This window comes from Bos taurus, chromosome 5 (genome assembly GCF_002263795.3).
Source record: "Bos taurus isolate L1 Dominette 01449 registration number 42190680 breed Hereford chromosome 5, ARS-UCD2.0, whole genome shotgun sequence".
Taxonomy (NCBI): Eukaryota; Metazoa; Chordata; class Mammalia; order Artiodactyla; family Bovidae; genus Bos; species Bos taurus.
In genome coordinates this window covers 107,294,806-107,321,557 of record NC_037332.1, presented here as the reverse complement: position 1 = coordinate 107,321,557, position 26,752 = coordinate 107,294,806, and the positions used below count along the sequence as shown (strand labels likewise).

The 26,752-nt window shown below is 44.9% G+C and overlaps 1 protein-coding gene across 4 annotated transcripts; it reads right to left on the bottom strand.

Moving 5' to 3' along the window:
• Positions 1–26,752, bottom strand: CCDC77 (coiled-coil domain containing 77). Of its 4 annotated transcripts, XM_005207264.5 has the most exons (13): positions 26,696–26,752; positions 25,873–26,065; positions 22,645–22,697; positions 20,667–20,910; positions 16,540–16,682; positions 10,893–10,989; positions 9,927–9,999; positions 8,401–8,492; positions 7,304–7,452; positions 3,821–4,037; positions 2,472–2,597; positions 2,239–2,391; positions 2–898 (listed from the first exon to the last, which is right to left on the bottom strand). In XM_005207264.5, exons 3-13 carry the CDS (start codon positions 22,680–22,682, stop codon positions 752–754), a joined length of 1,479 nt encoding a protein of 492 aa, XP_005207321.1. In that variant the 5' UTR covers positions 22,683–22,697; positions 25,873–26,065; positions 26,696–26,752; the 3' UTR covers positions 2–751. The 4 variants fall into 4 exon arrangements, 2 of the variants coding, with proteins under 2 accessions (NP_001421727.1, XP_005207321.1); NM_001434798.1 differs by lacking the exon at positions 25,873–26,065 and having other exon boundaries at positions 1–898; XR_009494406.1 differs by lacking the exon at positions 25,873–26,065 and having other exon boundaries at positions 810–898; positions 1,705–2,391.

Genomic DNA, 26,752 nt, shown 5'->3' with positions numbered 1-26,752 from the left:
ACATTTTCCACTATGTTTTATTGAAAAATGGCTAACTTAAAATATATACATTATTTAAAAAAAAAAAAAACACACACACATGGCACTGGTAAAATACTGAATTTTTCACTCACTCTTACCAAAGTGGCATCTTTATGTTCCCAGATGATTATTTTGCTTAAGAGGAGGGTCTCTGGTGCCCTCTGGTGACACTTCTTGAGGCTGCTGTCCAGAAAGGAGTAAGAGCCCCTCAGCTTAGGGCTGAGAGAATTAAGGACAGTTCATGTCTGACTGGCCTGTGTTCTGTGGCCTTTGCCCTCTGCCCAGGAGAAAGGCAATCTTAGTGGGAGTCTTAACCTCCTGGGGGAAGTGTTCCTCCCTTAACACTCAGCCAAGCCGACAGCAAAAATAAACACTTTCGTTTTTGTCACTGTCTTCTTAAAAACACAAAAACAAACAAATGAAAAAACCCCTATCATTATAAACTCCCAAATAATGTGGGAAAGTCTCTAAGTAATTCAGGTTGTAATCCAGACCAAAAAAAAAAAAAAAATTAATTAATCAAAAAACCCCAGTATCAGTTAACAGGACAGCAAAACCCATAAATCTTAGGATGCAAAAAAAAAAAAAGTTGATTCTTCCCCTTGTCTTCATAACAACGGACACCACTACTCTGGACAACTCTGTGCCTATGGTTTCTGGGAGTGGATGACTTTCTTGAATTTCAGGAGGCAGACCTACTCCAGACCTGTGCCATTCCTAAACTGTAACATCAGCAGAGCCTAAGTTCATTCTCTAGACCAAACACTTTGGACTTGAGGTTCCTCAGTTCTCCCTGTATCTTGTGTGCCAGTCGATTGCTATCACGAACCTCACACAGAATGGCAAGATCCTGGTTTGCCTGGGCGTTGAGTGTGGCCTAGAGATTCAAAAAAAAAGAAGTGATTATGGCAGATGCCAGAGGAGAGAAACCTGGCATGAAGCCCCAGCTGTGCCAGCTCCTTTCTCTGATACTCTTAGTTCACAGGGTAGATTCAATGCTTAGTCTAGAGACTCACTGAGAAAAGGAAAATGTAGAGTTAGGGCTAAAAAGGCTCGAAACCATTGCTTCCCCACACAACAGGACAGAAGCCTGAGTCAGAGGACAATCAACAATTAACAGTGAGAAAAGAGGCCAATATAGACATTATTAGTAAATCTGCCAAAGCATGAAAGGCAGCATCGCTTTGTTTCTGTGTGAACCTGCTTGGCAGAGTGACTGCTCAGGGTGTGTGGATGGAGAGTTACATCTCTTTAAGATGACACTGGAGGCACCTCAGATTCTACGTGAAGCTGTGTCTCATAGGGAAGAAGTACTTTCTAACCCAGTTACTCACTTTCCCTATTTGTAACATAGACAGTTTTTTGGCCAGGCCATATGGCTTGTGGGATCTTAGTTCCCCGACCAGGGACTGAACCCGGATTCTGGCAGTGAGAACGCTGAGTCCTCACCACAGGAACCCCAGGGAACTCCCCACAGACACGACTCTTTTTTTTTTTTTTAATTCATTTATACATTTATTAACCTCCACTTGCTCTAAATCAGAAGCCATACTAAGAACTGGGAATCCCAAGAAGAATAAAACAAGGTATTCCTGCTCTTGAGCAGCTCTCAGTGTTGAGTTTTATTTGCAAAAATGTAATATTTTAAGCCATCATTAATTCACAATTGAAGTAGGCACTTACTCATGCTGCTGCTGCTGCTAAGTCGCTTCAGTTGTGTCCGACTCTGTGCGACCCCATAGACGGCAGCCCACCAGGCTCCCCTGTCCCTGGGATTCTCCAGGCAAGAACACTGGAGTGGGTTGCCATTTCCTTCTCCAACGCATGAAAGTGAAAAGTCAAAGTGAAGTCACTCAGTCGTGTCCGACTCTTTGCGACCCCATGGACTGTAGCCCACCAGGCTCCTCCGTCCATGGGATTTTCCAGGCAAGAGTACTGGAGTAGGGTGCCATCACCTTCTCCAAGACATGACTCTTTGAACCCACTCCTTGAGTTGGGAGGGATGAATACTTGTGCTGAGCTGAGCTCAGGTGGAAAAACTCTGACATTGTCCTTAAGTTGCTTCAGTCTGTCCTGTCTTCCTCTGGCACGCGCTGTTTACACTGATTTCAGAGAGACCAGGAGGATGGTGATGTGGCCCAGCCTCCCTCAGAGGGGCCCTTGTGCTGTGTACTCACCCACACCTCTACTCCCTCCTGGTAATTCAGGATCAAGTACCTTATAGAGTATCTGCTCCACGTCTTTTAGTTTTTGCCGGAGAATCTTAATGTCTGTCTTAAAGCCTTCTACCTCTAAGACACGCCGGGTCTCCAAGGCCTCGTAGCGCTTAGTCATGGCCTGCAGGCGTCTCCCCATCTTGCTGGTGCGGTCCTACACCCGGAGGGCCTCTGTGAGCAGAAGGGGCACCCCTAGCCAGCTGCCCGCCCCCCGAGAGGCAGAGAACCCCACACCTTAAAGATCTCTCTCCTTGCTCCTTCCTCCTCACGAATCCGGGCCAGCTCTTCTTCCAGGGAAATGCACTGCTCTTGGTACATGCTGGACAGCCTTCTCTCTTGTATGAGCTTATCCTTTAGGGACTGTGGGTCAGAAGGAGAGAAAAATTCATTTGTTCTTTAATTTGGGTAATTCAAATAGCACTGAGGGAAAGAAAGAAAGGACTTCCAGAAGTGCTAAATCAGTGAAGGAACAAGACATCACGGAGAACATCTGAAAACCTACTTCTGGAGGATTCTCTAGCTTTTTTCTTAATGTGTACAGAGTAGGAAATTCTGGGGTTTTTTCCCTTTATTTTTTAGAAAATTTTTTAAACGAAACAAATATTTTCGGCTCTTGGAAGAGTCAGATAAAAGAGTTAGGAATTGTACCAAATAAGACATTACAAACTATTTGGGGATACACTTCTTAAGTTTTTCTTTAAAAAGAAACATCAACAGCACTTAAAACACATGCTCTACTGAGCAGCCAGGATGATCCTGAAGAAGCCCAACTTGGATGCCACTTCCTTACACAGAATCCTTCAAAGACACGACGACGCTCGGAGCTGTGCATCCTCAGCAGGAGCGTGACGTGACGGCCGCCCTCCCTCCACCCTGCGTGCCCACCCCTCACGGCCACATGCTCCCTCACACCTGCCCTGATGCTCTTCCCCGAGGTCTGCCTGGCAAGCTTCACTCTCCAGGTCTCAGCAAAAATGCCAGACTCCAGATAGTGTCCCAGTGCTTCTCAACAAAAGTAGACCTCCAACAGCAACATACAATCTTCACAGAATCCTTCTAATTCTATAACACCACTTTTTTTCCCTCCGTAAATTTAATGTATTTTGGCTGCACCACCTGGCTTGTGGGATCTCAGCTCCCTGACCAGGGAATGAACCTGGGCCATGCACTGAGAGCCCAAAATCTTAACTACTAGGCCACCAGGGAACTCCCAGGACCACTTTTCTGTAACCCATACTTGGTTATTTGTTAATGTTTCTAGTCTTTCTCACCTGTTAGAATGTAAATGCCATGAAGACAGACCTGGTCTAGCCTTCTGCTGCTGTACACTCAGAGCCCCGCCCACCACAGGACTTCAACAAACATCTGTTGAATGAATCTGTCGATCAGTCAACACTTAGTGTTCTAAATCCCCAAACACAGTAACAAAGAGCTACTCTTTGAGACCTATTTCTTGAGATCGTTGCTACAAGAGCTTCCTGGACTGGATCTTATATGACAATGATTAGGTTCTTTGAAATTCTCCGAGTTCTTTCAACAATTCCAGAATAAAAAAAAAAATTCTGTAAGATAGAGGAAACTACCTTAATATATTCATTTTGGTTGTGATGACTCTCGTGAACTAGCCACATTTTCCCCATTTTCTCTTCTTTCTTCTTACACTGCATCCTGTATTCCTTAATCTTTGACATCAAGTGATCCTTTTCAAGCATCCAGGACTTCTCCTTATTTTGGTTTTCAAATCTGAGTTGCAGAAAGTCTTTGGTGCTCTCGTAGAGCAGCTCCTGGGTGTGGTGGAGACTAGGGAAGAAAGTACAGATGTGGACATGAAGATGCTTCCCCAGTACATGTGACAGTTACTTCAAACGCAGCCAAGATGCAGGTCCTTTAAAAACTGTGTAATACATAGATTCTGTAAATACCATCAGCGTTTAAAAAACACGCTTCATCTGATCACCAGCAGTCTTACATGTTTTATTGAACAAGGTATAATGCACCTACATTGGTTCATAGACCGGCCTTTACAGATATTTTTCTGGGTGCTAATTTCAGGTTACATAATTAGACGGACTACAGAAATATTTACACACAGCCTAAGTATGGACTTTTCCAAGGCACCAGACTTTGCAATAAACTAAGTCATGGGGTTCTGACTAAAGGTTAACACAAGTTCTAAAACAAAAACATCCACACAGCTTTGCTTCTGTCTGGGCCGAGCTCCCCCGTGAGCTGTTGGGCCAAGCTGCCCAACAGCAAATCCTGTCCTTTTTCTGAGATAGGCTTCCTCGGTGGAAGCACCTCAATGGCCTCAGCCCACGTGGCCCCTCCATTCTTCGAAACCCCTCAGTGCTTCCACTCTACGCCCTGTGCTGTAGCGCAACACTTCTTAACCTTATTTATCATTTATTTTTGCCAGCTGCCACAAGGACCATCAAGGACAGTACCAGCTACTAGACATACACAGGTACTAAATAGATTCCTGCTGAGATTTGGGAATAGACAAATGATGTTTCTGTCTTCAAAAAAAAAATATCCTGAAGAGTTAGCAACTCATCAGTTTAACATCAGCAGCTAGAAATATACTGTATCAAATGATCGGACTGCTTGCAAAGGGCACTAAATACCATACCGCAGTTTTCCACTGAACACATATGGTGAGATCCACTTAGTTCTTCTCATGAGTAAGAGAGTACACAGAGAAGGGGACAAAGACTACATAATGTCAGAGGAGTAACCGGCATCTGATGAATATATTCAGGTACGCGTGTGTCTGTATAAACAGGGAGAGATTGAGTCAGTTCCCTCAAGGACTGCTCTTGCTTGCAACAGGTTATTTTATTCTATCTGGTGTTATGCTCTCAGTTACAAACAGGGGAAGCATGCTCTTGAAAATGTACAAATGGTCTCAAAGTGACACCTAACAGGCAGCCATTAACGGCCTTGGATTTCCTGCCATTCAACACCCTCAGGATGCCGATCTACTGGAAGGAGCCAATCAAGTGCTCAGATCTGCAGAAGAAGTTGAACTAGGAAGGTTATTAATATTCTGACATGTAAAATCATACTTTACTCTGACAATTTAAAAATATTGTTCCCTGAAAAACAATTCAAATCCAATAGAAACTGGAGATGCTACGCTTAAGCACAAAATACCAAAAATAAAGATGGAGAGGTACCAGCCAAATGCAAACAAGACATGATGTTGGAAGCAGCAGGGCCTGCCAAGGGCCAGGGGCATCTTCTACCTGCACTGGTCAACGAGTTCAACTTGAGTATCATGTCTGGTTTAGCGACCACGCTTTAGAATGGAGGAAGAGACACTAAAAAAGTTTGTGAAGTAATAAAAAAACCAACAGGATGAAGACTGCAAGGTGAAAAAGAATATACACACACACACTCCAGGGGATCTTCCCAACGCAGGGACTGAAATTGAATGCAGGTCTCCCACAGTAGAGGCAGATTCTTTACCATCTGAGCCACCAGGGAAGCCCATATACACACATACACACGTGTGTGTACATATATATACACATTTTTTTGTTTTTGGCCGCACCACATGGCTTATGGAATCCTAGTTCCCCAACCAGGGATTGAAGCTGGGCCCTTGGCAGTGAAAGCTTCAAGTCCTAACCACCAGACCACCAGGGAATTCCTGTGAAAAAACATTTTAAAATGTAGGATATTTAATGCAGGATAGAGAAGGTAAGATAAAGGTCATCAAGTGTTCAAGAATTATTTATGTGCCTGCTCTGCACACAGGAAAAGACCCTGGGGAAGAGACATCATTAAAACAGAAGGTGAAAAGGTCCATCGCTGAATCACGCTGGTCATCACAGGCGATGTGGGGGAGATGTGTAAGGAAGAGTGCACCCATTCCTGGGAAGGTCAGAGAAGGATGACCGCACAGCGAGGGGCTGCTGCAACGTGAGTGCTGCGTGACCCACAGCCGCAGGAGTCTGGCTAAAAAACGAGGTGAGCTATAGCCAGAGGAGCAGAGACTCAGGGCTGAGACTCCCAAGGGTCAAGGCAGCAGGAGACACTCACAGGGAGGAAGCCTGCAGGGCACAAGGGGACCGGCGACAGGAAACACAGCTTGGTGACAGCAATGATTAAACCAGAACACAGCTTGAGCCGAGAACGAGAGGGCAGAGAATGGACAGGAGAGGCTTCCAGGTTCACAGATGACGGGGTTTGGAATCAGAAACTGGAGAGTGGGGAGCTGAAAACGACCCTGAGTCTCCAAACTTGAGAAACTACATGGATGCGACGGCACTGGGCTAAATGGGAAAGAATGGAGCAGCAGGTAGATGGGGAAGGGTGCTTGTCGGGAAAGAGAAAGTTGAGTTTCAGTTGTGGTGAATTTGACATTTTCAAACACACTTTATTGAAGATGTCTCTACAGCCTAGCTCTGGTCACTGCAAGTGGACAAACAGCTGAGGAGGGTGAAATGGGGAGAACCAAGAAAGACAGGTGCTGCGGGAACCAAGGGAGATGGATTTCAAAGGGGGTGGTCAGAGGCCCAGACACACAGAAAGATACGAATGAACTCAGTGATGACTTTAGACAGGGCACGCTAAGCAAAACAGGGAACAAGAGCAGACTGCAGAGAGTGGGGGACAGGCAGGCAGGAATGGGGTAAAAACAGTACACATAGTTTCCATTTTCTGGTGCAGGTATGTGAAGTCGAACAAGAGAAAAGGACTGTTATGCTGACTTAGATAACCCATCAGTGGAGAAAAGGATATTCCAGGACAGTAAGATCAGACTACAACTCTCCGAGGGGTTGAGGGGAGAATGTAGAGCCCCAGTCCTGTAGGAAAAGCATCAGATGAGCATGCCAGGGAACTGGGAGAGAGGCGGGGGGTGGGGGTCTGCTGAGATGGTTCCTTCAGTGCCAGGACCCTTGCTGCTACTGGACAGGACTGCCAGCTTGTGGAATCTTAGCTCCCCCACCAGGGATCGAACCTGCCACCTTGGCAGTGAGTGTGACAGTCCTGACCCCCGGACCTTCTAAACCACATGGAAGACACCTGAAACCTGTCCAGTGTGGCTCATGAGTACCCACCTTCTGGTGAGCTCTGTGATTCTGTCCCGGCTTCTCTGCTGATGAACCTGCACTTCCTCGACGCAGATCCGCCTCTCCTCCATGAGCCCTGCCACCTGCTCCCGTGAGAGCCGAGTCTGCTCCTCCAGCTGCGCCTGCAGTGCCTCCACCTGGACAGGCCAGAGGGGCGAGGCGTCCACTCCCGCTCTACTCCTGCTCGCTTCTCGCCCCTAACAGCGAGCCTCTCTCCAGAAAAACAAAAACCCCACAAACAAAAAAACAGACGTGCAGCAGCAAAACAAACAAGAGAAAAATCTCGACTGGACTCCTCTTTACGTCTTACATGTGGTCTGAGGCCACATGAGAGCAGACTCCATCCACACCAAGCAGAGCACCCAAGTCACACCAGAAAGGCTGGACAAGCCCGTCTCCCCTCTCCGAGATGCTCACCTTCTCACCATCTCTCTCTCTGGGCTTTCAGAACTGTCTCCCTTTTGGGACTTCCCAGTTGTGTAGAGAAAGACTCATGTCTTCATTTTTAAATTTAGAAAGTGTGGCAAAACAAGTATAATGTGATTTCCTTGTCTGAGTCAGGCTGTCTTGACCCCACATGGCGACACTGGCCAAAGGTAGAAACTGTCCATTTACATCAACACGCCCTCTGATAAGGACAGGAACTTGAATGCCGTTAGATGAAAAATCAGGGTTGTAGGTGACATATGATGACCAGATGGTGAGAGGGTGACTCATTACTTTCTTAGACTTTGGAATACATGCACCAGACAAATGGATGTACCCCCAAAGGTCACCGTTTGGGGACAGACAGCTGCAGCTCTGCGTGTCCCAGGCCAGCTGCACAGGGAGTTCTGACTCTGACGACTCTGGTGGGAGGGTTCGGCCTATGAGCTGAATGAACTGCAGGTTCACACCAGCACTTCTAGAATGGTGCAGTACAGAGTAATGGTTGTAAAGATAGAGCTCTGGGAAATTAGGAACAACCTCAAATTTCCAATCCCAAGATGCCCAGAGGAAATACGTGTGCCAGGAGACACGTGGCACATGCTAGTGAGGGCACAGGACCCGCTCCAGGCCTGTGTGCGGAGCGGCGACGATCTTACCTGGAGGGCGAGGGTCTGGACGTCTCTCTGATGCAGCCCAGTGCTCACCTCCTTTTCTCTCCCTGCTGATTTCCTCCTGCTGCCTTTAGAGTCTGAAACAAAAAACAGTGGAGACCTTCACTTAGCTTTTCTTTCTGCTTTTCAAGCATCAACATTATCTTTGCAGAGAAGTTGGTTTTCTTTATATGGAAGAGAAGGAAAGGAAGAAAAAGGACAATGTACAATAACTACAATGCTCAATTGTGCAAATAGGAATCTTTTAACGGAACTCTGTTAGGATGTCACCTGGATCTTTCTGAAGAATAAACTACTAAATTTCCCTTTGGAGTTATATCTAATTTCTTTGTAAAATCTTATTTAATGAAAAAGGGTAATGAATTACAAAAACTAAATCTAAACATTTTAGTTATGATGTATAACCCAATTTTCAATGGACAAAATGATTTTATCAGCAAGCAACACTAAAACTGCACTAAACATAATTTGATGATTTAGATGATTCAAGAAGCTTATTTATTCTTTTTATTGAGGTATAGTAATTTATAATATTTGTTTCATGTGTACAACATAGCAATTCAAAAATTTTATAGATTATACTCTGTCTATACTTATTATAAAGTACTGGCTATATTCCCTGTCCTGTACAATATATCTTTGTAGCTTATTTATTTTATACATAGTAGTTTGTTCCTCTTAATCCTTTACCCTTATTCTGCCCCTTCTGTTCCTTCACTCTGCTGGTAACCACTAGTAAGTATGTTCTCCACATCTGTGAGTCTGTTTTTGTTCTATACTCACTAGTTTATTTTTTAAATTCCATATATAAGTGATATCATACAATATTTTTCTTATTTCTTAGCATTATGCCCTCTAAATCCATCCATGTTGCTGCAAATGGCAAGACTTCATTTTTTTTTAAATGCCTGAGTAGTATTCCATTCATCTGTTGATGAACACTTGGGCTGTTTCCATATCTTGACTATTATAAATAATATTGCTGTGAACACTGGGGTGCACGTTATTTCGAGTTAGAATTTTTGTTTCCTTTCTAAGAGCAGACCTCAAAAGTGCTTCTCTCCACATGCGTAGTGATGGCATTAGCTAGACTTATTGTGGTGAATATTTTGTAGTATATACAAATACCAATTTACTACTTTGCACACTTAAAACTAACATTATATGTCAATTATATCTCAATTTTAAAAAACTGCGATTTCCATTAATAAAAGAGGAAAGGATAAGGAGACTGAGGGTTAGAAAATAATTAACAGGCTGTGACTCCACATGTTATCCAAGTATATTTTATGACTTATCACCATAAGCATTTTAATTAGATATATTTTTTATTCTACTTTATTAAAACATCATAGAAAGGTTTTTAAAAAAAAGCTCAGTAAGATCTGAAACCACCAGCAGCATGATTATGAATATTTATTATCACTGTATAGTAGGAAAAACTGTTTAATTATTTGCACCATGGTTTTTAATTCTGCATCAATAAGAATTTCTAAAAATACAGTTGGTACCTGCTCTGAGAGCTGAAGACTCATTCTTTTCACGTACTTCTACAGGCTGGACAGTCTTCTGGAGAATGCTGACCTGAAGAAGCCAAAAAAAAAAAAGTACAGAAATAGTCTTCCTATAAATACAGTATTTCATTTTTTAGCTTTAGTTCTCCAGATCAAACACCATTCATAAATTAAACTGGTCAAAACTTATACAATCATATAAGGATGCCAAGCATATGGGAGACCAGAGAAGACAAACTGGATAAAACCCACTAACAAACTGAATACACACTGACTAAAACCACTGCTGGTGATAGAAATGGAAAAATAAAATTTCAAAAAAAATAAAAATAAAAACCAAAAAAAAAAAAAAAGAAAGTGGTCTTTGACAAGGTCTTTTAGGAAAGTAACAGAAACACTGAAGCATGCATATATAGATATGTATAAAGATGTTCACTGAAGCACTGTTTATAGAGTGAACAAGTGGAAATCTCAATTACACACATAAATGTTTCTATATGAGTAGGAAAAAAGCTTTATCTCTAGGGTACAGAATTATGGGACACTGTCACTTTTCTATTAGATTTCTGAAATCTGTGTTTGTTTTTAACAAAGACCACGCATTACTTTTGTAATCGGTATAAATGAAGCCCTAAAAAGAACCCAGTATTGAAACTTGCTCCCACACTAAGTCTGTTCCTGCTGCTCCCTCTAATCTCATCCAAGACACCTCCTCCTCTAAGCTTAAGGTTTCCAAATGGCAGAATGGGGTAAACAATGCTACTTTCCAAGGCTTTTGAAGAAAAAGAATAAAATCACAAACCTGTTTGTAATTGCAGAAAATGCTCTGAAAAAAGCAAACTGAGACCATGGTAGCTAATTCTCCTTTGAGCTTCTTTAGCAAGGATCAAAGTTGTCTGATTAAGGACCCAGGCTGCATTTTGTAAAAGCCTTGTCTACCTTGCTATATAAAGGAGGACTTACTTTGTTGGGAGGCTCCTTATAAAAATAGGTCACTTCTCCAGTGTCTGTTCCCACAAGAGCCAAGAGATTCTGAATCTTCTTCTTGTCTTCTAGCTCCCTGCAATTCTCATAGAGAATAAGCATACATTGTGTCCAGAGTAAGTAAATGTTTGTTTAAAGGATCTCCCTTCTGACTCATTTATTTTTAAAGCAATGATAACCTCAAGTTAAAATTAAATTGGATTAACCTCCTACACTATTGGTGGGAATGTAAACTGGTGAAGCCACTATGGAGATCATTATGGAGGTTCCTTAAAGAAACTAAAAATAGAGCTACCATATGACCCTGCAATCCCACTCCTGTGCATATATTCGGAAAAGACGAAAACTATCTAATTCAAAATGATACATGCACCCCAGTGTTCACAGAAGCACTATTTACAATAGTCAAGACATGGAAACAACCTAAGTGTTCACCAGTGGGTGAATGGATAAAGAAGATGTTCTAAACACAGAGGGCTTCCCTGATAGCTCAGTTGGTGAAGAATCCACCTGCAATGCAGGAGACCCCGGTTAGACTCTTGGGTCAGGAAGATCTGCTGGAGAAGGAATAGACTACCCACTCCAGTACTCTTGGGCTTCCCTTGTGGCTCAGCTGGCAAAGAATCTGCCTGCAATGCAGGAGACCTGGGTCTGATCCCTGAGTTGGGAAAATCCCCTGGAGAAGGGAATACTCCAGTAATATACTCCAGAATACTCCAGTATTCTGGCCTGGAGAATTCCATGGACTGTAGGCCATGGGGTCGCAGAGAGTCAGACCTGACTGAGTGACTTTCACTTCACTTTACTTCACTACACACACACAATGGGATGTTACTCAGTCATAAAAAAGAATGAAATAATGCTATTTATGGCAACATAGATCGACCTAGAGATTATTATACTAAGTGAAGTCACACAAAGACAAATATCATGGTATCACTCATACGTAGAATCTAGAAAAATGATATAAATAAACTTATTTACAAAACAGAAACAGACTAATAGATGTAGAAAATAAACTATGGTTACCAAAGGGGAAGGGGGGAGGGATCAACGGGGAGTTTGGATTAACATATGCACACCACTAGATATAAAGTAGATGGCCCTACTGTACAGGGAACTCTACTCAATATCCTGTAATAACTTACCTGGGGAAGAAAAGCTGAAAAGTAAATATATTTGTATATCTATATATATATTTATAGGTATATACACATACCTATGCATAACTGAATCACTTTGCTGTATGCCTGAAACATTGAAAATCAAAAATGTCAAGAGAGGAGAGAACATCAGCAATAAGCTCCAAAAAATTAACTAAACTAAATTAAATTAAATAGGATTTATCTAGACTTCAGCTCTAATTTTAAGAGCATCAGGCATTTAGATTCAGGAATTCAGAGAACCCAGCGGGAAATAACTTCAATCAGTTGGTTGAAGAGCGTGAAGGCAGACACCAGGGCGTACTGCTCAAATCTGCCTCTTCAGCTACGTGGGAGCTGACAGTTCACAGCTGGATCTCTCTCCAGGCCTGCTCTGAGTCTAGGCGGCCTGTCTCACCAACTGTCTGCTTGAGGAGCAGCCTGCACCCGGGGCCTGGCTACTGAGGGGTGCGAAACCCAGTCCTCTCACCTCGTTTCAGGATCTGAGGACCATCCTAGAAGGGCACCCTGTGGCAGGGGCTGAGGCCTGCTGTCACTGAATCGCCACTTAGCCTCTGCACACTCAGACTCTCCAGAGTGCCCCCTGGTGGTTTACTCCTGAGCACACTCCCTGAAAACCTCCTGCAAGCAAATCTCCATTGCGGAGTTCATTTTCCAGGAAACTGACCCCAGACAGTTGATACCACAAATGGACCAAGGAAGCAAACTTTAAGAGAGATGTCAGGGACTTCCCTGCTGGTCCAGTGGTTAAGACTTCACCTTCCAATGCAAGGGGAGCAGGTTTGATCCCTGGTCAGGGAGCTAAATCCCACATACTTTGCAGCCAAAAAACTAAACATAAAGCAGAAGTAATATTGCAACATGTTATAAATTCAATAAAGACTTTATTAAAAAATCTTTTAAAAACACAATGAGATTTCAGAGCCTGGGATGTGCAGACCTGTTACAGTGTTCTTAGGAGCAAGACAGGTGAGTGGTCAACAGGGGAGAGGCTAAACAATCAAATAAAAGTAAAAGCAGGAGGAGAGCTGGGCTGCATTCTATACAAACTCACAATCTCTGCCCCATTTCCCACACCCCAGCCAGCTGTCAAGACTACTACCTAAAGAAGAAGCTGACTCTCCGAGAGGTAAGGTCTGGTGAGGCCTCAGCCAGAGCCCATGGTCACGATCACTCAGCCTTTCTTCCAAGGGCCCACGGCCATTTATTCCAGTAACTGTGCACTGTGGAGAAGGGCTGCTGGGCAGTCTGAGCTGACTTTGACACCTAGTGAAATGAAGCATTATCTAGGGCATACAGGAACCAGGTAATAAACAGAATTTTGGTTCCAGTCCAGCTCAAAGTGGGTCCACTGGATCCAAACCCAGTCAGGAGTCATTTCCCCATCTCCAAATGTATAACTGAAATGAACATAATTGGCAGTTGGCAAAATCTCCAAATTGTTTTCTTGGTTTCGGTGTTAAAGCAAGTGGAAGCCTCTGAAACTGCCTCTCTGCACCCCAGCCACGATGGTAAACAAAGACTAAAGGATGTAAGGGTGAGGGTCCCCATCAAATCCCCATTAATTCACAAGCATGATCCTGCAAAACCAGACAGGCAACAACGCAGTGCTACCAAGTAGGTACAAGTCGGTGACTGTGCCAGCTGCAGTAGCATTTTTGCTAGAGCAGAGAACCAGGTCTTAGGTACACAGCATGTGGCTATGGTTAAGCAAATGTGCTGCTCCCTTCCACAATCAACAGGCCCAGAGCAGTTCTCGTTCAGGTGACATGAACAAGAGGATATTTCTACAGGCTTTCTGAGGACCATTAGCTCTTCTGTTCAATATCAAATTTGTCCAAAGGGACCTGGATCTGTTCACTACTGAGCTATCAAATTAAATCAGATGGGACAAACAAGAAGTGCAAGTGGGTTAGAACCCTCAAGTGTACTCCAAAGGGCCGGAGGTAAACTCTACATAGCACATCAGCCAAGTTTCAGGGGTCTGATCGAGGCATGCCAGGCCACTCCCTTCAAAATGAAGGACAGATTATTGTACCTCATGCCTACCGCCACCAAAGACTCATAATGCCAGAGGAACTGCTCAGTGTCTGAAGACAACATGTCCTTTCTCTGGGACACTGCGCTGACCCATGTAACAGGTGACATGGAAGGTGACAAGGAACACTGTGCTGACGCTTGTAACAGGTGACGTGCAAAGTGACACAGGACACTGTGCTAATGTTTGTAACAGGTGACGTGGAAGGTGACACAGGACACTGTGCTGACCCATGTAACAGGTGATGTGGAAGGTGACACGGGACACTGCGGCAACCCGTGTTAACAGGTGACGTGGAAGGTGACACGGGACACTGCGCTGACCCGTGTAACAGGTGTCGTGGAAGGTGACACGGGACACTGCACCGACCCGTGTAACAGGTGACATGGAAGGTGACACAGGACACCGTGCTAACGCTGTTACTGCAGCAACCCGTGTAACAGGTGACGTGGAAGGTGAAATGGGACACTGCGCTGACCCGGGTAGCAGGTGTCGTGGAAGGTGACCCTTCCTCGTGGCCCAGAACTGAAATGAAGTGCTGCATTAGGTCAAGGCTGAAACCATTAAGAAGATTTGAGCCAGGAATCAAAAACCTCCCAACAAAGAAACACCCTGGACCTGATGGCTTCCGTGGTGAATTCCACTGAACACTTAAAGAAGGACTAACAGCAATCATCCTCAAACTTTTCCAAAAACTGAAGAGGAAGCAACAGTTACTCTTACTTTTACTTTCTATCAGCCAGCACTCCCCTGATACGAAAGCTGGACAGACACTACACGAAAACCACTACAGACCTTACAGACATCGATACAAAAATCCTCCACAGAACATTAGTAAACCTGCATTCGGCAGCATATTAAAAGGATACACCACGATTAAGTGGAATTTATTCCTCGAATACAAGCAAGGTTCAACATATGGAAGTTGATCAAAGTAATACATCACACGGACACAATGAAAGAGGAAAACACACGATCATCATCTGATACAGAAAAAGCACCTGAAAACATTCAACACCCTTTTTAGATAAAAACACTCAACAAATTTAGAAGAGCGGGAAACAATCTCTGCACAACAAAAGCCACAATTGAAAACCCATGGCTAAAGTCACACTCAATGGTGAAAAACTGCAAATTCTCTACTAAGATCAAGAACAAGACAAGGCTGCCCATTGTGCAACTTCTATTTAACTTAGTACTGAAGTCCTAGCCAGACCAAGTAGGCAAGAAAAAGGAAGAAAAGACACTCAAGTTGGAAAGCAAGAAATAAAATAATCCTTATTCACAGATGACATGATCTTATTCTCAGAAAACCCTAAGGGTGCCACAAATTTTTTTTTTTTTTAACTTTAAAAATTGTTAGAACTAGTAAAGGAATTCAGCAAAGGAGCATAACACAAATCCAGCATGCATTTCTATACACTGACAATGAAGTATCTGAAAAGAAAATTAGGAAAAGAATTTGATGCACAACAGCATCAAAAAGAATATTCAGGAATTAACCAAGGAAAGGAAAGACTTGTATACTGAAAACACTCCTAAAAGAAATTAAGGATGAAATAAACAAATGGAAAGATATCCTGTGTCCATGGATTGGAAAACATAATATTAAGATGTCAACATTGCTCAGAGCAATCCTCAGATTTCATGCAAGTCCTATAAAAATTTCCTGTGTGGGATGATGAGAATGTTCTGGAGATGGACAGTGGTGTGGCTGCATGATGACACTTAACGATACTGAACTGTACACTTAAAAATGATTAAAAGAGTAAATTTTAGGTTAAGTATATTTTACCAGAATTAAAAAGAACTGCACTGTAGTGGGTGTTCCAGCACACTGTTCAGATGCCCATCACCCAGGGGCTCAGTCCTTCTCCAGCAACTGCCCTGGGCTGAAGGGGGCCGCCTCCCCAAGTTTATATCCCTCCCTGGTGGGAGCTGCGTCCAATGACAGATCACTCCCTGTGGGGCTGACCAAGATCTCTGTCCCTTGGTGGACTCTGGTGGTGGTGGTTTAGTCACTAAGTTGTGTCAACTCTTGCAAACCCATGGACTGTAGCCCACCAGGCTCCACTGTTCATGGCATTTCCAAGGCAAGAATATTGGAGTGGGTTGCCATTTTCTTCTCCAGGGGATCTTCCCAACCCGGGGATCGAAACTGTGTCTCCTGCACTAGGTGGATGCTTTACCACTGAACCACCAGGAAGTCCTTGATGGACTCTATCGTAGTTCAAATTCTCCCTCAACCCAAATCTGCTCAGAGCTGCTCCCCTTAAGAGTCTCCCTACTGACCATCACGCGCAGGCAAACCCCTATCTCAGAGCCTGCTCCCTGGGAACGCAGCCAAGAGGACCACGGAAGAAATGTATCTCGTTCCATGCGGTTTAGAAACATGCCCCTGGCGTCTCCTTCCTCCCGTTAGTACCTGATTCTTAGGCGGTCGTTTTCTGAGTAGAGACGTAGGACGTGCTCTCGCTCCTGGAAGAGGCAGACCTGCATGTCACTCAGAGCTTTCTGCAGCTCAGCAATCTCTTCCTCCCTCTGCTGCAAATCCCATTCCAGTTTATGCTGGTGGGGAAAAAAAAAGGCAGCTGACAAGATACTGGGCTTCAGAGGAGTAGCTCTTATTGCATGCAGTGGCGTCAGTTCACGTAGAAATATTACAAAGTGGACAGTTTCAGCAATGCAGGCTCCAAATTACAACAGGCTGCGTACAGATGAGTTTAAACCCACAAGGTGAATGACCTCAGAGCTCTCACATCACCTCCTCTTACGGACAACAGAACCCAGGACACCACATGATCCACCTGTTCTAGCCACTCCTTTAATCTGGCTACAATGTGCAGCTTGCAGGATCTCGGTTCCCTGACCAGGGATCGAACCAGTGCCCCCTGAGATGGAAGCTCGAAGTTCTAACCACTGGAACACCAGGGAATTCCAAGTCACACTTTAATGCTTTTTATGTAATATGCATTATAAAACTCTGGAAAGCAAAGATGAAAGGTGTGACTCCTGCTTACAGAGCAGGAGGAACTGTGTGGGGAGACAGACATGCCAATAATTAAACTGAGAGGACTGAATGCAGCACACATGGGGGAGGGGTGAGCTGGCCCAGGAAGAATCCCTGACAGCTGCTGGGGGGTCAGAGGCCACCAGAGAGCTGAAGCCTGAGAGGAAGGCAGAGATGGAGGAAGGCAGTGCTCTCGGGGAAGAGCTGGAAATGCAAGGACCTCAGTATCTCTGATGGCTCAGACAGTAAAGAACCTGCCTGCAATACAGGAGACCCGGGTTTGAGCTCTAGGTTGGGAAAATCCCCTGGAGAAGGGAACAGCTACCTACTCCAGTATTCTTAAAAACAGGCTTCCCTGGTCGCTCACATGGTAAAGAATCTGCCTCCAATGCGAGAGATCTAGGTTTGATCCCTGGGTCAGGAAGATCCCCTGGAGAAGGGAATGGCAACTCACCCCAGTATTCTTGCCTGGAGAATCTCATGGACAGAGAAGCCTGGTGGGCTACAGTGCATGGAGTCGCAAAGTCAGACACGACTGAGGGACTAACACACAGCATCACTGGAGCGGAAAGTGAGAGGTCGGTGGAGCAGTGTGACCCTAGGCGCTGGATCCTAGGAGCTGTTCAGGATGAATAGGAGTTTGAGAGTGTGGCATGAGAGTCTGAGATGAAACAGGAGTTTGGACAGTGTGGTTGCAACCATGATGAGGTGGCTGGAAGGGACTGAGCAATGTCTGGGAGGCAGGATCAGCAGGTCTCAGCAAGTGACCGGAGGGAGGCTGGGCAGAACCACAGGCACTGACGCCATCATGAAGAAGAAAGAAGCATTAAGAGACAGGAGTGGAGGGAGGGGATGGCAGGGGTCTACGCGTACGCATAGGTGGGGGGGAAGGGGGTTCCTGACTTCAGATATGGACACAGCACCATGGAGCTCAGCAGGAGGAGGAGTCAGCCCTAGTTACCTGGGGTGTCATCGTCCCGTTGAAAGAGGAAACAGACAGAACAGGCTCCATCTTGAAAGCAGGACTGCCTCTTGGGCCGGACTGTGGACTTTGAGCTATACAACCAGTATCTATGGAAACGACATACCAACTGGAAAACCAGACCCCTTAGATGAAGAGCCCCAGGGCTTCTACGGCTAGTACCTAGACTCTCCCCGGCCTACAAAAATACCCTAATTATCTGTGTAACTGAATAAAATCATAAATTCTATTATGCTTATTGGGGTATGACCACAGGCCTATTGATAATTGTCCACTGTTAACTACCTAGGCTTAAGGCATACGAATCATGGGTTAACTTTGATTATATCTTTCTTTTCCTTTGTTCAGACTAGTTTCAGAGAACTTAGGGAGAGGGGTTGGGGTACGTACACTTAGGGTATATAAGGTTTTCACAAAAACTGGTCAGGGTCCTTGGGTAAGAGAAGACTCTGCCTTGGGCCCACCACTGTAATAAACTGCACTCCACTATCTGCATTGTCCTTCTGAGAGTTTGTTTCCCAGAAGGCGTGGCTACAACACCATAGGCAGGAGGACAACGCGTGGACAAAATGAGATTACTTACGGTAGAATCACAAAGAACTTTGACATCTAAGGCTAAGGAAGGAGAGGCCATTCTCACCTTCTGAGTAGCCCATACTCGTCTGTGGAGTTTCCCTCTACCTCTTGAGTCTCATTTTGTCTCTCACTGAGTTTTTCTGCAATGAGACATCAAGAACCTGATTTACTAAGCTCTGAGACCAGAGACCAAAACCCCCTCCAGGTGGGAGAAGTTAGCAGTTAATGTATTGTATGCTAACAGTATGCTGCCAACAAGTACATAGACCCCAGACAGGTTGGAACTAGCAGGGGGATGATGCTGACTCCTGATGACCTCACCACCAGCCAATCAAATGAATGTCCATGAGCTGGCCACACCTTCTCTGAACCATTCTGATATAACTTCTCACTACCTTCCCCAAAGGGACAAAGTTTTGAGGGCAGTAACTTACGTCTTTTCTACTTCACTGTTCCCCCCGCCCCACCTACCAAAAAAAAAAGAATTAGGAAAGAAAGTTGTTAATCAAGACTGAGAACTAGTCAGAGAGGCAAGCCAGACACTGGGAAAGAAAAATGACTCTGGAATCAAGACAGAAGCAGACCTCTCAGAGGAGAGGTCAATAGGGAACATACCGCAGAGGTCACAGAGAGGTCACTGAGGCAACATATCCTGGAGCCATGGGAGGAGCAGCTGAGGACTGGACCCAGCTGCAGTCAAGAAGTCGCCGAGCAGGTGACCAAGTCAAACTATTCTGGAAGGCTGACTGGGAAAGAAAGCCATCCCTGCCCTGAGAGAAGAGTTAGGGAAGCTTGGCTAGAGGCGGGGCCTTTCTCCTTCATTGGGGAAGACTTGAGTCTACCTATATACTGAGGAGGAAAAGCCAATGTCAAGAAGAGGTTAAAGACAGAAGACAAAGGGCAGTTCCCTGGTGGCCTAGCGGTTAGGATTTGGGGCTTTCACAGGCATGGCCCGGGTTTAACGCCTGGTTAGAAAATGGAGATCCTGCAAGCTGTGCGGCATGGCCAAAAAATAAACAGAAACTGCTGGATCTGTTCAGCCTCACTATGCTCCCTGGAGCAGTGAGGAGGAGGGGACGGATACGGGTGCAGGTGACTGAGCGTGGTCGGGCGGAAAGTGAGGCTGCCAGAGGAGAGGGGCCTGTGGGCCAAAGGAGAGCAGGGAAGGCAGGGCCTGGGCCTGGAGGCGGGGCCGGGACCGGGAGTCTACCACCAAAGGGTAAAACTTCCATGTGGTGTCTGAGGATACCATGATTTATCTCCTGTGAATTCATCTTGCAATGACCTTTCTAGGCAGCGGTTCTCAGCTGGAGGGTGGGGGGGGGGGGGGGGGTTTGCCTAAGCCCCCAGGAGAACTCTGGTGATGTCTGGGAGCATTGCTGACTGTCACCACTTGGGGGTGGGGGTGGGGACTACTGGTATCCGGCGAGCAGAGGCCAGGGATGCTGCACACGTCCTTTGTGCACCAGACCGTCTGTAGGACAAAGAACTGGCCAGCCCTCACCGTGGATACGGCCATGGTCCAGAGGCCCTGATCCAGGACCAAGGTGGGGGACAGGGGTAAGCCACAGGGCGAGCTGCTGCCAGCAAGGGGCACAGACCAGCAGGGCCACATGCGGCAGTGCAGCGACTCCTAGAGTGAAGCCAAGGGGGTGCCGTTTAGAGAGGGACAGGGCGGCCAGAAGCTGACACACAGCACTTAGTAAACGGAGAAGTCAGGGAGTTGTGGAGGCGACACTGGAGCAAAGTCAGGCGTGAGAGGGAGAAAGAACCAGAGGCACAAGAAGGCTGAGAGGAAAAGACACAGCAGTCTGGGGCATCGTGGTCCAGCGAGGCCCTCGGGAGGAGGGCAGCTCGGCAAGGTGGGAGGGACCTACAGAGAACACGGACGCGTGTGCTCGGACGCCAGCTGGCACTCGCGGGTGTCCCCAGCACTGGACGGGCTTGCTCAGACTCCAGGACGGCCGCACCGGGTCCTCCTTACCTGCCCCTCGCACGCTTCCCTGTACAGCTCCAGCTTCTTCAGCAAGTCCTCGTTCTCTGCCTCACACTCAGACATCTTCTTCTGATAATACTCCAGAAGCTCCTGAGACGGGCAGAGGACAGCCAAGCGATCCTCCACCGAAGGCAGGGGAGTCGACTGTACAGAATCGGAGAAGGACACACCCTTCCACCTGGTGGGGCTGCTAAAGCTGCTGGCAGCCTCATGCTTGTGGACAGCTGCAGGCCTGTGTGAGACGGAGAAGGACACATTCATAAAACTGTCTGAACGTCTATGAGATGCTACAATTCCTCAAATTAAAAATAAAGCTTATGTTCTTAAAGTGCTCATAATGAAGGTGCTCACAAACCTGAGAGTTTAATGTTACAGGTTTGTGAATAATCAATCTTATGAACTGCTCTCCAGGTATTAAAGGCTTAAAGCTGGATTCAAAATACAAGTTAGACAATAAAAAGAGTTCATTTAAAAGAAAAAAAGGAATATCAACTAAGTAAGGCCAGAGAGGGACAGTCAGAAAATTTGATACTATTAAGAATACAGCAACAGGAACACTTATATGCTGTTGGTGGAGTGTAATTCGATTAACCTACAGAAAGTAAATCGGTTAAATCTAGTAAATTGCAATTCTCTTGTCTACACATACATATAATGTGACATACACAAAAATGTTCATAGAAACCTTATTTGTGATAACAAAAACAGTAAACTTTCCAAATTTTTGTTCAACAGGATAATGGATAAACTGTGGTGTATTCAGACAATGGAATATTTTCAAAGTTACAGAAAACAAGAATTAGAGATACCTGTATGACTGAACCATCTGAACAATATTAAATGGGAAAATGCACGCAGATGCATATACAGAAGATATTACTATTCATTTATAATCAGAACTTGAAAAATGAAAGTTTACTTTAAGGGACAGACAAATAAGTGGATCAAGATTCAGGATTAGAAAACAGAGCCTTGGGACGTCCCTGGTGATCTTGTGGCTGAAAGTCCAAGCTCCACATCAGGGGGCATGAGTTTGATCCCTGGTCAGGGAACTAGATCCCACACACAGCAACTACAGTTTGCATGTCACAACTAAGACCCAGTGCACCCAAATAAATAAATATTTTTTAAAAACTAAAAAGAATAAAGCCTCATCAATAATCACACAACCAATCAGAGATCAACATCTAGCATCAGAGACTTGAATTACACAGACCAAAACCAGCCAAGTGCAAAGGCTAGATCAGAGGGTTTTTTTGGTTTGTTTGCTTTTAGCAAACGAGACAATGAAAGTTATAGAAAACAAATGATGCAGAAGCAGAGAAATTCTCATGTGAGAATTAATTCACTTTAGCTAACTGCCTGCAGTTTACAACAACAAAATAGACCACAGAGCAGAGAAACTTTATACCAGAGTTTAAACAAGCCCAGAGTTGTAGTTAATGAAGGTTATGGGCAGCACTTTTAATAGATGAGCATGACGAAAAAAATACTACTTTATAAATCATTAAAAGCTCATGACAGAAATACTACTGAGTTTCGTATTTTAAAAAGGTGTTGCCTTCTGATACCTCTGGCAAATAGGTTAATGGATAACCTAACTAAAAGGTATTTCTGAAGTTCTACAAACAGGAGTGTGTTGATGACGAGGAGGGCGATGAAGAGGAGGTGTCATGCAGGCTGACCGAGAGCCAGAGTCCAGTCTCCTGTTTTTGTCTGTTGGTTGTTTCCCCTATAATCGAGGCTCACTCAAACTGCCTGGATTCTGGTATTAACATTTACTATGTCCTAGTTTTTAATCTAAATTCCACATAACAAGAATAGAGAAGTGAGGGCTAACATAGTTCAAATCCAGAGTTGGGAAGTTCTCTTCCAAAACCCTTCTAGTTCCTAAGCCAGTGGGCACTCGGGTGCCAGAAGTCTAGGCTCTTTATTTCAACAACTCAAAAATAAGCAAATGTCTTACTTTCTGCAGACAGGGGACTGCGTCGGGGTAAAGTTCATGCTGTCCTTTCACACCTGTTGAATACACAAAAGATCCAGAACGAGGGGTCAGGAACAGGAAAAACAGGACAGGATGCGCAGACCGGTCCACCCAGCATCATCAGAATGTGCCGTTTTAGAATGCAGTATTATTTGGGCAGCTCCAGATCACGGGATTTTATTCAGACATTCTTTTTTTTTTCAGACATTCTTCCCCATCATTGTTTTTAAATACAATCAGACTGACATTTAACATTTCAATGGCAAGCACACAAAAGAAAAGCTCTCGTATGAAAGTTTTCTGCAATGAATTTACACGCAAAAACAAATTGACAATTCTTTCCGTGAAATAATAGCAGAGGGAGATACAGAAAACTTTCTAATAACCAAGAGAAATTAAGTGGAAATTCAGGCCGAGGACTCAACATGCTAAATTTAAGTTAAATACAAAGGCACTGATGTTAACTGTATTTGGTGTGCTGCATCTATTGTTTTATCTTTAAAAAGCTCGTGCACAATTTCCATTTCAATTGATAATACAGATCACATTTCTTACTTTAATTGGATAATTACAATATTGGGATGGTTTCTGCCATACATCAACATGAATCGGCCATAGGTCTACATGCGTCCCCCCAATCCTGAACCCCCCTCTCACCTCCCTCCCTACCCCGTCCCTCTAGGTTGTCCCAGAGCACTGGCTTTGGGTGCCCTGCTTCATGCATGGAACTCACACAGGTCATCTATTTTACATATGGCAATATATATGTCTCAACTATTCTCTCAAATCATCCCATCCTCCCCTTCTCCCACGGAGCCCAAAAGTCTGTTCTTGATGTCTGTGGCTCCTTTGCTGTCCTGCATGTAGGACTGTCGGTACCATCTTTCTACACAGATCAATCTTGTCACAGGAATTTTCAGGAAGATAAACTTCACTGTCAAAGAGGGAATACCATGTTATGTGAAGGAGAGAGGGGAGGAGGGAAGATGCGGAGATGGGGCATGGGAGGGGTTCTTCGTAAACCTGGCTTTGGGGAAAGCTTTCTCGTCAAGCCTGCTGTCACTTCACTGTGACTGTGAGCAGGCAAGAGGTGACCTAACAGTCTATCCCAGTGCTCTTCTGCTTGGTAAATGTCTGCCTACAACTTCAGTCCCTGGGGAGCAATTCTGTGACAAGGAGTGAAAGCACGCATCACTTTGGTTAATTCCAGGTGCCATTTTCCTGCTCACAACCCCGTGTTCTCCCCGCTCCTCCCCCCACCTCCTTGAGCTTTCCTGCACTTGGCCTCCAGGACACCATATGCTCCTCATTTCCCTCCCTCCTCACTGGCCACTGATCTTCAGTCACTTCTAGTTCTCAGCTCATCCTTACTGCCTTGGTGACCTCATGCAGCCTTGTGGCTTTAAATACCAGGAACACACCAGCAGTTCTCAAATGCAGCCTCCAGTCCTGAGCGCCCTCAAAAGACTCATGCACTTCTGCCTGAGCAGGTCTACTCAAGCTTAACATGCCCCACACTGAGCCCCCCAACACAGACCTCCCACCACCAAACCTGCCCTCTCAGGAGGTATGATCCACATTCCAAACAATTCATTCATTTCAACATACAGCTCAATGAGCTTAGTAGAGTCACAGACACGTGCAACCATCACCATCAGCAGCTTTAGAACATCTTCAGCACTTCAAGAAGAAACCCAGGTAACCTCCAGCTCTCCCCTACATTCCACTCCACTGCAGCCCTAAGCAAGCACCAATCTACTTCCGCTCCACAGAGGTTCCTGTTCTGGACTTGCATGCCCGTGGAATCATACGGTATGTAGTCTTTCTGACTGACTTCTTTTATTTCGCCTGATGTTTTTAAGGCTCTTCTATGTTGCAGCACTCCATTCCTGTCTATGTATCTGGATGGCATCTGAAATGCCACTGTCCTCAAATCAGTGAAGAGTAAGTGGAACTTTCTAAGAACTTCTAACAACCTGCAACCTCTCACCTCCCTCTCTTCCTTCCTCCTTCCTGACCTAGTGTACACCTACAAAAAGTTGTCTACACTTATGTCTCATTTAGCTTTATAACCTCACTTCTGCTACTACATCTGCACTGAAGTTGCCCTTCTTCATCAGCAGACATCCACATTCATAAGTCCAACTGTTCTTTTGCTTCCATCCTTCTCCATTCAACAAGTGCCTTGATTGCGTGCCTGACAACGTTAACCTCTTTTAAAATATTGTTTTGTGGTTGAGAGCACAGGCTCTGAAATCAAGCAGACTTGGGTTTGAGCCAAAGTTCTGTCCCCAGTTAGCTGTGTGGCCTTGAGGAAGTTTTTACTTAACCTCTTTAAACTTCAGTTACTCATTAGAAAATGGGGATAATGATAGCATATATGTCACAGGCTGGTGTAAGGATTAAAGGAATAAAAGAGCAGAGCACATGTCCAGCACATTTAAGCACTCAATAAATGCAGACAATTACTATTTTCACTGAAAATTTTATTCCCTTGGTTCAAAAGGTTTTGTGTTCAACTCTCTTTACTACTTCCTCTCTCCATTTCTTTGGGAACATTATTCCCACTTCTTTTTGATGATTACCTATATCATCTAAAACACGACCTGGAAAAGAATAACTTACAATGACTTCTAGAATGAATAAATGAGATCTTTCAATCTCCTGACTTGAATTTCCAATTATGTAACATATTTTCATCTATATGTGTCCCATTGGAGCTTGAAATGTTTAACTTAAAAAAAGAAAAAATCAGAATGAAACAGCTCACTCCTGGGTCATGAACCCAGAAGTGTGGTCATAACTGACCAATGAAACTCCTTAATATTAAAAAAAAAAAAAAATCATTCAAGCCACGTATTTTTTAACATCTTAAAGCTAATGCCTCCCAAACCAAATACATCATCTTTGTCACCCAAACATGCTCCTTCTGACTTTACTATTTCAGTTACCAATTCAACATCTTTCAAGTAACCTGGATTTGAAAGTTTAATCATTTCACTACTCCTTCTCTTGACCCTCTTCTGACAACGACAGGTGTTATTTAGGGATCCTCCATGTCTTCTTACCTAACCTACTACAATGACTTAACTGTTCTACTCAACTCCTCACCCGACTAAGTTAAGATTCATCGGTGTTTCTCATAGTCTAATGCTCTAAATCAAACTCTGCCTAAGCCTCACGGCTTTTAAATGTACGGCCCAAACCTACCTCTCCTGCCTTGTTTTCCTCCACTCCCCTAATGTACTCCGGCGTCCATGTCTTTGTTCAGGAGCTTCCCTTCAGCTGGTCCATAGTTCCCTCCACTCATAATCTCACTCAATGAAATCCAATCTGCACACGATAAACTCAAGTGCCACCTCCTCCATCTCTTCCCTGAGTCACTCCATCCAAAACGAACTAGCTGCAGAGGAAGCGCATTTGTCATTCTCTAAGAGGGGACGGAATAGAGTTCTCTGGGGCTCCCACCTCTCCCACGACCGTGTGTTCTACCTGCAGATGGGAGCATCGTCCTGTCTCCTGAAAGAACTTGGCCCTTCCCTTGTTTATAACACAAATTACAGTGTTTCAGCCAGCTTCTACCCATTCCTATGATATCTTTATAAGGTTTACATTTTCCATAGCTTGTCTACTTACAACTAAAATCTGTTTGGCACTTGGACATTTATTACTTTAACCCCACAACTCTGTGAAGGATCTCATCCCTCAACTTCACAAATGAGGAACGTAAGGCTGAGCCCGGCGGGGACGATGAGGGAACCCCAGGAGCTTACATTCCGTACTCCTTTCTCCATTTCGTCCTGTTTTGATCCCCCGGAGACCAGAGCCCCCATCCTCCCGTGCCGCCTATCCTCCCCGTAAAGATGCTAACTGTCCGTTACGGCCCGGGCCTCCCGACGAGCCCTCTCAGGCTCCCACCCCTTCCCTCCGCACTGCTCACACACTTAGTACCCCCGCCCCGGGCACAGTCCCTCTTTTCTTTCCCAGACCCCTTCTCTGACCTCCCACTCCTGGAACCCGGAACTCTACTCACCCTGCCTGGAGCTGCAGACGCCAAGAGCCCAACAGAAAAACACTCAAACAGAGGGGC